We start from the raw sequence: 13,330 nt of genomic DNA, 5'->3' as shown, positions 1-13,330 counted from the left end.
ATGGAATATGTTTTTAATTCAAACACTGCAATGTTATTTTTGCTGCTGGTGTGTGGCCAAACATGTATTGATTCATACATACAGAACATATTGGTATTTTAATGCTTTAATGATTCTCTAGTCTTCTTTAGTGTTTCTGGCTATTCTTAATGAGATATTCTCATTATGCTCTTTCATTTCATGGAAGAAATTGGCTTATACAAGTTGGATGAAATACAATTAAAATGATCAATTTATTATGTCATTAATGCTGATCTAAAATGTTATTTGTTCAAGAATTAGATTTCTATGAACTTGAAGTGTGTTTTTTCAACTGCTTGAACAATACAATTTTAATTCCACCTTTTCTCTCTGACCTTGTCCATTGCACATTTTGGGTCGTGTTGTTTTATTAAACACTGCAATGCTTTATTACATTTTGTGTGTGATAGTGAGCAGTGGTCACATGGCTAAACATGTATTGATTTACATTATTATTATTATTATTATTATTATTATTATTATTATATTATTATTATTATTATTATTATGATTTACACAATGCACATGTTGGTATATTGATGCTATAATTACTCTTTAGTCATCTTAAAGTCTTCTTGACATTTCTACATGGCTTTACATTTATTGTAGACATGGGTTTATCATAGTGTAATTCGATGTAATCAAATTATCATTTAATTACGTCAGTAATGCTGATCTAACATATTATTAGTTGAATAATTAGATTTGTATACGCCTTTTGCATAGCAAAACTTCTACACAATCTATTTACATTAAATGACATGTCATGCAGTATCGGTTTATGTAATACACATTCTGTAAATATAGGTTGTTCTTTGTCATTTGTGGTTGGTCAATTGATCAGTCATTATTTTTCATTACGAATAAGTTCCGTATAGGCCTACCAGTAAGATAAGTAGGCTACCCGGTTGTAATTTAGAAAAAGGACGTCTGCAATGTTTCAGCACCACACACATGGACAGCTCCGTAGAAGATTCAAAGAAGGGAAATGTACTGAGCTAATGGTCGGCCTTCCAGCTGTACAACGTATAAGGGAACAAAAACATATGTTTTCCCCCCTCCATGCTTTAGGCTAAAGTATGTGTAATGTTGGGTATACTTCATGTGAAAAACTGTACTTCAAGCGACGTATGTTGTATCTACAGCCTTTGTGTTGGAATCTCTGTTTTAAACATTTGAATGTAGTTTTCCAAGGATTACTCTACGCGTCGCTGTTCACTGAATATTGGACGATATACATGTCTCCACCCAGTTTAACCGTAAAAGGGAGGAATATATTTTCGGTGACACAAACCATCGACTCTTTCAGATGGACCATATTATGCGTGTTATTGGACACAATTACGGAGTAAATGTTTGATTTTAAGGGTTGAAAAACACATTCATACCCCTTTTAGTATAGGACCTATACAGTTTGGGATTATGGAACACGTTGGATTATCAGTATCGGCCTCGACGTACTGTCTGGTTTTTATTGTGTGCTTAGTGCGGACAAGCCTTGGAGATATGAACTATGTGATTCCGGAGGAGATGAAACGCGGAACTGTGATTGGAAACTTAGCTAAGGATCTGGGGCTGGATGCGAAAGGTTTGTCTGCTCGTAAGGCTCGTTTGGATATGGATGGCAGTCGTCAACGTTATTGCGACATGAATCTTAATACTGGAGATTTCGTTGTTGCTGAAACAATAGACAGGGAGGAGCTGTGTGGGTCGAGGGTTTCTTGTACCTTGAAATACGAGCTTGTGTTAGAGAATCCTCTCGAACTGCATCGTATTATTGTGCAAATTCACGATGTTAACGACAACTCTCCAGTATTTTCTAATAACCGCATTGAACTAGAGATCAGTGAATCGGCCGATAGAGGAACTCATTTCCTCCTGCTGGAGGCCCATGATGCGGATATTGGACAAAACGCAGTTCAAAAATATTCCCTTGAAAAAAATGACTTCTTTGTTTTAGGTGTTAAATCAAACCCAGATGGTAGGAAAAACAGTGAGTTAGTTCTTGAGAAAAAGCTTGATCGTGAACAACAGCAGGAGATGACCCTCTTACTGACTGCGGTTGACGGTGGGACTCCACAGAGGTCTGGTACCGTTGTTATACACGTCACAGTTTTAGATGCGAATGATAATATTCCAGTGTTTAGCCAGAATGTCTACAAGGTCAGTCTACCCGAAAACGCTCCGTTAGGTACAGTAGTAACAACAGTAACGGCTACTGATGCAGACGAAGGACTGAATGGAGAGGTGACTTATGAATTGAGTCGTGTAAGTAACAGAGCAGCGAAACTATTTTCAATTAATAAGACCACCGGAGAAATAACAGTTAGAGGTCGTATTGATTTTGAAGAGGAAACCTATTATGAAATGAGCCTACAGGCAAAGGATGGATTAGGCTCAGCTTCAAATTGTGAAGTTATAATCGAAATCACAGATGCGAATGACAATGCACCTATTATATTTATCAAATCGCTAAACAGTCCTGTTCCTGAGAATGTGTTACCTGGCACTGAGGTGGCCATCATTAATGTACAGGATAACGACTCAGAGAGGAACAGACAGGTCCGCTGCTCCATTCAGCAAAATGTTCCTTTCAAATTAAATCCCTCTATTAAAAATTATTATTCTATTGTCACCACAAGTGAACTAGACCGTGAGATGATATCAGATTATAACATCACAATCTCTGCAACAGATGAAGGGTCTCCACCTTTGTCCTCTTCGAAGACTATTCATTTATCTGTGTCAGACGTCAATGACAATCCACCTGTGTTTGAAGAACAATCCTACAGCGCCTATGTGACTGAGAATAACAAGCCTGGCTCCTCTATATGTTCTGTTACTGCCAGAGACCCAGACTGGAGACAGAACGGTACAGTGGTCTATTCTCTACTGCCCAGTGAAGTCAACGGTGTTCCAGTGTCGTCATTCTTATCCATTAACGGAGACACGGGGGTGATCCATGCTGTGAGAGCAACTGATTATGAACAGTTTAGGAGATTCAAAGTCCACGTTGTAGCCAGAGACAATGGTTCTCCTCCGCTCAGCAGCAACGTGACTGTGAGTGTCTTCATAACAGATGAGAATGATAACTCTCCACAGATATTATATCCTGCTACAGGGAACTCCTTGATGACTGAGATGGTCCCCAAAGCTGCTATGGCGGGGTCACTTGTTTCCAAGGTGATAGCTGTGGATGCTGACTCTGGACAGAATGCGTGGCTTTCATATCAGATCGTGAAATCCACTGATCCGGGACTTTTCACTATCGGTCTCCACAGCGGAGAGATCAGGGCACAGCGGGACATTTCTGAATCTGACAGTATGAAGCAGAACCTTGTTATATCAGTGAAAGATAACGGACAGCCCTCTCTCTCTACAACCTGTTCAGTATATTTACTTATATCAGACAACTTGGCTGAAGTTCCAGAACTGAAAGACATGTCTTATGACCAAGGTGGTTCGAAACTAACGTCCTATTTGATTATCGCACTGGTGTCCGTTTCCACCTTTTTCATCACTTTCATTATTCTCATCGTGGCCGTGAGGTTTTGCCGCAGGAGAAAGCCTCGAATGTTGTTTGATGGAGCAGTCACCATTCCCAGCGCGTATTTCCCTCCCAACTATGCAGAGGTGGATGGAGCTGGAACTCTCCGTAGCTCTTACAATTATGACGCATACCTGACAACGGGCTCACGCACCAGTGACTTCAAGTTTGTCACGCCATACAATGACAACACGCTGCGTGCTGATAACACAATGAAGAAGAGTCCAGTTGAGCCCATTGGAGAAAATATCATGACACTGAACTGCGCAGGCGACACATACGAGGTATGATTACTTAACGTAATATAGAAATAGCAAGTCCCTTTGAAATGATTTTGTTAGACTACCTGCTTGAACTATGAACTATAATGTTACTTAACTTGAATTCCACCTCATGTTTCTGACACTGTGTAGTTATCACAGTTTAGAGGATGTAGAGGATTGCTTTTTCATAGCCAATGTCTTGTAATAAGCTATCATACCTGTAGATCTTAGCGAGCTCTCTTAAGGCTAAACGATGTATTGACGCGTATTTCTTCACTATGCAGAACAGAAAGGCATTTCAACGGTAATTATAGTCTCATTCATCCTAACGTTATGTATTGCGTAAGCCTGGATTGTTTGTGCGTTTCCCTGAATAGCCTAATATAAATGACATGTTTTCATTATAACACGACAGACAACAACTGCAATACATAATATAAATATGCATGTCGTTTGTTTATTTCAACTGTATATTTTCAATACATTGTCATTATTTTCCATGTCGAATAAGCCACTTGTATTTTGCATTCAGGCAATAAGTTCACTCTCTGTATTTGAGTGTAGTTCACCAGCATGGTAACACATTTCTATGTTAGAATCTGAGGGATGTTTTATCAAGCTAGACCTCTCGAGATGAGGAGTCAATTGATACAAAGTCTTGTGGTCGCCAGTACGGTCTCAGCCCGTCAGATAAGCAGGCCTAGTCGTTTCAGCACCACACATGTGGACAGCCCTCAGAAGCGCATTGGAATGGGAAATGGTGGATTGACTACTGAGCTATAACTACAGTATACAGCACGTTTGTCCTGTTAATGCTTTACCAAACTATTGACAGGTATTGGTAATTACTTTAACTTGTTGTGGGAACATACTGTATGTTTTACTCTCTGGGTATTCACGGTCGCATGTTTTACAGCATAACTTTAATTTCAGCCTTTGTATTAGAATTGCAACACATCTAGAATTGTGATTAGAAGATTTGGATTGTAGTTTTCTAATGAATACTCTACGTGTCGCTGTTCACTGCGTATTGGACGATATGCACATCTCCACCCAGTTTATCCATGGGAGGGAGGATATCTTTTCTGTGGCGTGTGACAAACCATCGTCGACTTCTGACAGACTATAGCGTTTATTTTGTTGGACACAATCAACCTACGGAGTAAATGTTTTATTGCGAAGGTTGAATAGCATATTTATACCCCTCTGGAGTCGGAATACCGTTTTGGATTATGGAACACGTTGGATTATCAGTATCAGCCTCGACGTGCTTTCTGGTTATGATTATGTTCTTAGTGCGGACAAGCCTTGGAGAAATTAACTATGCGATTCCGGAGGAGATGAAACGCGGATCTGTGATCGGAAACTTGGCTAAGGATCTGGGACTGGATGCGAGAGGATTTTCTGCTCGTAAGGCTCGTTTGGATATGGATGGCAGTGGTCAACGTTATTGTGACATTAATCTGAATACTGGAGATTTCGTTGTGGCTGAAACAATAGACAGGGAGGAGCTGTGTAGGTCGAGAGTTTCTTGTTCTCTAAAATACGAGCTTGTGTTAGAGAATCCTCTGGAATTACATCGTATTATTGTGCAAATTCAAGATATTAACGACAACTCTCCAGTATTTTCTGACAACACCATTGAACTAGAGATCAGTGAATCAGCCGATAGAGGAACTCACTTCCTCCTAAGCGAGGCTCATGACGCAGATATAGGACAAAACGCAGTTCAAAAATATTCCCTTGAGAGAAATGACTACTTTGGTTTAGATGTTAAAACAAACCCAGATGGAAGGAAATACAGTGAATTAGTTCTAGAGAAAAAGCTTGATCGAGAACAACAACAGGAGATGAACCTCATACTAACTGCGGTTGACGGTGGGACTCCACAGAGGTCTGGTACTGTTGTTATACACGTCACAGTTCTAGATGCGAACGATAATATCCCGGTGTTTAGCCAGAATGTCTACACGGTCAGTCTACCCGAAAACGCTCCGTTAGATACAGTAGTAACAAGGGTAACGGCTACCGATGCAGACGAAGGACTAAATGGAGAGGTGACTTACGAGTTTAGTCATGTAAGTAACAGAGCAGCGAAGCTGTTTTCTATCAATAAGAACACCGGAGAAATAACAGTAACAGGCCCAATTGACTTTGAAGAGGAAACGTATCATGAAATTAGCATAAAGGCAAAGGATGGTTTAGGGTCAGCTTCGAATTGTAAAATTATTATTGAAATCACAGATGTGAATGACAACGCACCTATTATATTTATCAAATCATTTACCAATCCTGTTCCTGAGAATGTGTTACCTGGCACTGAGGTGGGCATCATTAATGTACAGGATAACGACTCAGAGAGGAATAGACAGGTTCGCTGCTCCATTCAACAAAATGTTCCTTTCAAATTAAATCCCTCTATTAAAAATTATTATTCTCTGGTTACTACAAGTGAACTAGACCGTGAGATGATATCAGATTATAACATCACAATCACTGCCACTGATGAAGGGTCTCCACCTTTGTCCTCATCCAAGACTATTCAGTTATCTGTGTCAGACGTCAATGACAATCCACCTGTGTTTGAAGAACAATCCTACAGCGCCTATGTGACTGAGAATAACAAGCCTGGCTCCTCTATATGTTCTGTTACTGCCAGAGACCCAGACTGGAGACAGAACGGTACAGTGGTCTATTCTCTACTGCCCAGTGAGGTCAACGGTGTTCCAGTGTCGTCATTCTTATCCATTAACGGAGACACGGGGGTGATCCATGCTGTGAGAGCATTTGATTATGAGGAGTTTAGGAGCTTCAAAGTCCACGTTGTAGCCAGAGACAATGGTTCTCCTCCGCTCAGCAGCAACGTGACTGTGAGCGTCTTCATAACAGATGAGAATGATAACTCTCCACAGATATTATATCCTGCTACAGCAGGGAACTCCTTGATGACTGAGATGGTCCCCAAAGCCGCTATGGCGGGGTCCCTTGTTTCCAAGGTGATAGCCGTGGACACTGACTCTGGACAGAACGCGTGGCTTTCATATCAGATCGTGAAATCGACTGATCCGGGACTTTTCACTATCGGTCTCCACACCGGAGAAATCAGGGCGCAGCGGGACATTTCTGAATCTGACAGTATGAAGCAGAACCTTGTTATATCAGTGAAAGATAATGGACAGCCCTCTCTCTCTACAACATGTTCAGTATATTTACTTGTATCAGACAACTTGTCTGAAGTTCCAGAACTGAAAGACATGTCTTATGACCAAGGTGGTTCGAAACTAACGTCCTATTTAATCATCGCATTGGTGTCCGTTTCCACCTTTTTCATCACTTTCATTATTCTCATCGTGGCCGTGAGGTTTTGCCGTAGGAGAAAGCCTCGAATGTTGTTTGATGGAGCAGTCACCATTCCCAGCGCGTATTTCCCTCCCAACTATGCAGAGGTGGATGGAGCTGGAACTCTCCGTAGCTCTTACAATTATGACGCATACCTGACAACGGGCTCACGCACCAGTGACTTCAAGTTTGCTACGTCATACAATGAGAACACGCTGCGTGCTGATAACACAATGAAGAAGAGTCCAGTTGAGCCCATTGGAGAAAATATCATGACACTGAACAGCGCAGGCGACACATACGAGGTAAAACATAATTAGCTACTTAACATAATTTGAAATTGCAAGTCCGATATGAAATGTTAAGTCATATGAACATGAAACATTGTATATGCTTGCCCCTTTGAACTGTAAATTATAGCATACTTCACTTGAATTCCACGTCAAGTCTTTGACTTTGTCTAGCGAGCACAGTTTTGCAGTAGGCCGGTTATGTATAGGCCTAGGTCTCTCAATACGTCATTGCAGCTGCTCTGATGCTCTCTTGGTTATTTCGCCAATCGGTCTATTGTGCTTGTTGTCCCGGAATATTTGACATTACATGTTATCGTTATATTATGATAGACATATACTGCAACATCGTGTAGAAATATAAGTGTTGATTGTTTGTCTCAATTGTTGTTTTACAATACATCATAGTTGTTGTGTCACATTTCGAAAAAGCGATGCCATGTGCATTTTGCTCTGTCAATGTGTTCCTTCTCTATATCGGATTGTAGTTCAGCAGCCTGGTAGTCTTCCACTTCAGAATCTGAGGAATATCAGATCAAGTTTGACGTGACGAGGAGTCAATTGATAAATGCTGTGAGGGTGGTACTGAGTGCCCAATCCTTCCAGTTAAGAGATGTAGTAGTTTCAGAACCACAAGCATGGACAGCGCCTCACGAGCGAATGAGCTTTCAGGTGGAGAAAGACATTATTTAACATATTTTCCTCCCGTCAATGCTCTGCAAAACATATTTAGTGTTTTTGATTATAAGGCCTACTTTAAAACATTATTCAATTATTGTGCGTAAAAGAGGTAGCCTATGTTAAGCCCTGTAGGCCGATGTTTCACCCTATTGGTAGTCACGGTCACATGTCTACTGTTAGGCTAATCGAAGCCTTTATATTACATTTTCGATTAAAGGTCTTGCTGTATGACGAGTTTGTATGGCGCAGTTTGACATGACTGAAAAGACGCGCGATCCATTTTGGGGCAGAGTATGAAAAGTAACCTTACGCAGCATACTCATAAATTCTGGCTATACATCCGGGCATTTCTCGCGTACACAAATTGCACATACGTAGTGGGGACGCAGTATACTCAAATCTACGTCATACGTAGTATGAATTACATTTCGAACACAGCAAAGGAATTGTGTGTAGCTCCCTTGAGGCACATGGCTTTATCCCTTGAACCAACCCGTGAGAACTGGGTTAAAAGAGAAAATAAAATACAACAATGAAATGCATGTATGTATGGTATGTCTTGTATTACAATAGGTAGCTAGCTAGCATATTAACACATTCAAATATCATTGCATAGAAATGAACACAAATCAAAACATACCTCGTAGGCTGCTTATTACTTAAGAGGGTCTGGATCTTGGTTGCTTATTCTTAGTCTTCTTATTAGTATATACTAGTTGATAATTAAAACTGTTATGACACTATTTTTCTTATATTTTGGCGCTTTGTTTGTTAGGTGCTTCTGATAAATAATTATGTGTGGAACATTGGAGTGGCAGATTATTTCCGCCTAGGACTACTGTATATTAGGTAGGAACCAAGAAATTAGCAATGTGGCAAATTATGAATTTACTGACAATGTGAAGCAGTTACAAAGTATACCCAGTCAACGCTGTGACAGGACCTGCGCTACAGTTAAAATAACACATTTAAATGTCTACGTCTCTAGTGAATATGTGGAAAATGGAAACATAATATTGACATAACGCTATTTCAAGACTCAAATGGCTAATATGTTCATATTGTTTTGCTCATGCTCGTGTTGATATAGAATGTATCTGTAAAGGAAAATACATCTGTGTTTGACTGCATCTTGCCTCCCCTCTGTGCACTTGGTGACGGTCTTAGTCAAACATGATTGTCTGCAGTTTTATGAAAGTACTCATAGTGTCGCTATTCACCAGCAATGTTTAGAATTTCCATCTCTCCACCCTCTCTGGCAATATAGAAAAGGAGGAGACAACGTTATAGTACTGTATAGAGAAGTGGTTCTACATCTGAGGTTGTGCATTTTTAACCCATACGTGGTCATACATGTCGGATTGTATTATTTCAGACCATTACATAACATCCGGATAACGTTTCGAACTGAACATGGGATACAAAGGATTCTCGCTCTCTGCGTTGATGTTCTGCCTGGCTTTGTTTCTTTTCCTGCTGCGAACCAGCTATGGAGATGTAACATATTCTGTTCCCGAGGAAATGAAACGCGGATCTGTAATCGGAAATATAGCCAAGGATTTGCGGTTGGATTCCAAAAGACTGTTGTCCCGGAAAGCTCGTTTAGATGTTGACGGTGGTAGCAAACGGTACTGTGACATTAATCTGAGCACTGGTGATTTGGTCGTGGCTGAAACAATAGACAGGGAGCAGCTTTGTGGTCGAAGAATTTCATGCACTCTAAAATATGAAATGGTTCTAGAGAGTCCCTTAGAATTACATAATATTGTTCTGCTGGTGCAAGATATTAATGATAATGCCCCGCAATTTGGAGAAAACGCCGTCAAATTTGAGATCGGAGAGTCAGCTGACAAAGGCGCACGGTTTGCGGTAAATCAGGCTCATGATCAGGGGTGCACATAACTTTTGGGGGCCAGTGCTCAGAGGAGCACCTAGGGATGCTGCTTGGTGCTCCCCGAGCTCGCGAGTCACGACCCGTCCCACAGGATGGATGAAAAAGGGATACATGGATAACTTATATTAGCAAAACGACATTTATTCATAAATAAAGATGAACGAACAAATGATTGTGTGCAAAACAAAAGAAACAAATGCAAAATCAAATGACTGCTCTTTAAGCATGAAAGTCTGTCAGACTCCTTTAAACACAATGAAATCAACTGATCTCTTTAAGCACTGCTCTGTTCTGTAAACACTGAAATCAACTTTTCAACAAAAAGTTACAGCCTAAGCATTTATTTATACTACAAGCTTAATCGTCATCATCACTGCTCTCTTGACTGCTGTAAATTATCACTGTCCTCAACTTCAACCATGGTAGAGGATGTTTTTTTTGTGATCAACTTTTTTTTTTTTTTGGTGCGCAAAAGCGCCCCCATGCGGCTGATCTGCCGCGCAGCATGCATTTTGGCGACGCATGCGCACTGGCGCACCAGTTATGTGCACCCCTGCTCATGATGCTGATATCGGCCTGAATGCGGTTCAAAGCTACACATTACAAAGGAACGAACATTTTATTTTGGCTGTTCATACTATTCCTGGAGGCGGAAAGTACGGAGAGTTAGTACTGGAGAAGGAATTAGATCGAGAACAACAGCAGGATGTGACATTAATACTTACTGCGGTTGATGGTGGGACTCCACGGAGATCTGGTACTGTTGTTATACACGTCACAGTTCTGGATGCTAATGATAATAAACCGGTGTTCAGCCAGAATGTCTATAAAGTAAATCTGCCCGAGAATTCGCCATTAGGTTTTGTTGTGGTTACTGTGTCTGCCACCGATGCAGACGAAGGGGCAAACGGAGAGGTGACGTACGGATTTGGCCCCACCTCAGATGAAGTGAATTCATTATTTTCCCTTAATCCCAAAACAGGCGAAATAAGTATAGCTGGAGAAATTGATTTCGAAAAAGAGTCCATGTATGAATTGAGTATCCAAGCCAAAGACAGTTCCGGGCTATCTTCTTTTTCCAACGTGGTTGTTGAAATTACAGATGTCAATGACAATGCCCCAATAATATCTCTTAAATCTCTAACCAATCACATCCCTGAGGATGTGTTACCGGGCACTGAGGTGGGCATCATCAATGTACAGGATAAGGACTCAGAGAGGAATAGACAGGTCCGCTGCTCCATTCAAAACAATGTTCCTTTCAAATTAAATCCCTCTGTCAAGAATTACTATTCTCTTGTAACTACAGCTGGTCTTGACCGCGAAATGATATCTGATTATAACATCACGATCACTGCCACTGACGAAGGGTCTCCACCCCTATCCTCATCCAAGACTATTCATTTATCTGTCTCTGACGTCAATGACAATCCACCTGTGTTTGTAGAACAATCCTACACCGCCTATGTGACTGAGAATAACAAGCCTGGCTCCTCTATATGTTCTGTTACTGCCAGAGACCCAGACTGGAGACAGAACGGTACAGTGGTCTATTCTCTACTGCCCAGTGAGGTCAACGGTGTTCCAGTGTCGTCATTTTTATCCATTAACGGAGACACGGGGGTGATCCATGCTGTGAGAGCATTTGATTATGAACAGTTTAGGAGCTTCAAAGTCCACGTTGTAGCCAGAGACAATGGCTCTCCTCCGCTCAGCAGTAACATGACTGTGAGTGTCTTCATAACAGATGAGAATGATAACTCTCCACAGATATTATATCCTGCTTCAGCAGGAAACTCCTTGATGACTGAGATGGTCCCCAAAGCTGCTATTGCAGGTTCTCTTGTTTCCAAAGTGATAGCTGTTGATGGTGACTCTGGACAGAACGCGTGGCTTTCATATCAGATCGTGAAATCGACTGATCCGGGACTTTTCACTATTGGACTCCACAGCGGAGAGATCAGGGCACAGCGGGACATTTCTGAATCTGACAGTATGAAGCAGAACCTTGTTATATCATTGAAAGATAACGGACAGCCCTCTCTCTCTACAACCTGTTCAGTATATTTACTTATATCAGACAACTTGGCTGAAGTTCCAGAACTGAAAGACATGTCTTATGACGGGAGTAGTTCCAAACTAACCTCCTACCTGATCATCGCACTAGTTTCCGTTTCCACCTTTTTCATCACTTTCATTATTCTCATCGTGGCCGTGAGGTTTTGCCGTAGGAGAAAGCCTCGAATGTTGTTTGATGGAGCAGTCACCATTCCCAGCGCGTATTTCCCTCCCAACTATGCAGAGGTGGATGGAGCTGGAACTCTCCGTAGCTCTTACAATTATGACGCATACCTGACAACGGGCTCACGCACCAGTGACTTCAAGTTTGTGACGTCATACAATGACAACACGCTGCGTGCTGATAACACAATGAAGAAGAGTCCAGTTGAGCCCATTGGAGAAAGTATCATGACACTGAACAGCGCAGGCGACACTTGTGAGGTAAATCATGACTATTTAACGTAATATAGAAATAGCAAATACCTATGAAATGCAAACCATTATTATTTGTTTATTTAACTATGAAATATGAGCTTACTTGACTTTAATTTCAGCTCATGTCTCTGACTCTATCTTGCTATCGCATTTTAGAGGATGGGTGTTTTTTTTTTTAGAGCCGATATCTTGGCTATTTCATGCCTGCTAGTCTTAGCAAGCTCTGTTTGTAGGGGTAAACGACGTTTTGACACGTATTTCTTCACTATGCAACGCATGAAGGTATTTCAACGTTTATGAGTCTCAGTCATCCTAACGTTATGTATTGCGTAAGCCTACGTTGTGCGTCTGTTATCCTGAATAATATAAATTGCATAGTGTTATTATAACAGGACAGAAAACAACAGCAGTATGTAATATAAATATACATGTAGTTTGTTTATTTAAACTGCAGTTTTTTAAATTCACTGTCATTCTTTTCCATGTCGAATAAGCCTCTTGCATTTTGCATTCAGGGAATAAGTTCCCTCTCTGTATTTGAGTGTAGTTCACCAGCATGGTAACAAGCTTCAATGTTAGAATCTGAGGGATATTCTATCAAGTTAGACTTCTGGAGATGACGTGTCAATTTATACGAAGTATTGTGGTCGCCACTACGGACACAGCCCGTCAGATAAGCAGGCCTCATCGTTTCAGCACCACACATGTGGACAGCCCTCAGAAGCGCATTGGAATGGGAAATGGTGGATTGACTACTGAGCTATAACTACAGTATACAGCACGTTTGTCCTGTTAATGC

General features: G+C 41.0%; 2 protein-coding genes across 2 annotated transcripts; both read left to right on the top strand.

Moving 5' to 3' along the window:
- Positions 1–1,527: 1,527 nt before the first annotated feature.
- LOC308155795 (protocadherin gamma-A11-like) lies at positions 1,528–3,858 on the top strand (the record flags this gene model as incomplete). Its single annotated transcript, XM_080529168.1, has 1 exon — positions 1,528–3,858. One exon carries the CDS (start codon positions 1,528–1,530, stop codon positions 3,856–3,858), a length of 2,331 nt encoding a protein of 776 aa, XP_080385294.1.
- A 1,259-nt stretch (positions 3,859–5,117) lies between these two features.
- LOC308155793 (protocadherin gamma-A11-like) lies at positions 5,118–12,561 on the top strand (the record flags this gene model as incomplete). The annotated part of the gene is made up of 2 exons (XM_080529166.1): positions 5,118–5,837; positions 10,900–12,561. The coding sequence occupies 2 exons, from the start codon at positions 5,118–5,120 to the stop codon at positions 12,559–12,561; spliced, it is 2,382 nt and encodes a 793-aa protein (XP_080385292.1).
- Positions 12,562–13,330: the final 769 nt, after the last annotated feature.

The sequence above is a fragment of the Nansenia antarctica genome (assembly GCF_963989245.1).
Source record: "Nansenia antarctica genome assembly, chromosome: 4".
In the NCBI taxonomy this organism is placed as follows: Eukaryota; Metazoa; Chordata; class Actinopteri; order Argentiniformes; family Microstomatidae; genus Nansenia; species Nansenia antarctica.
Note: the sequence above shows the minus strand (reverse complement) of the source record. Positions and strands in the feature narration are given on the sequence as shown.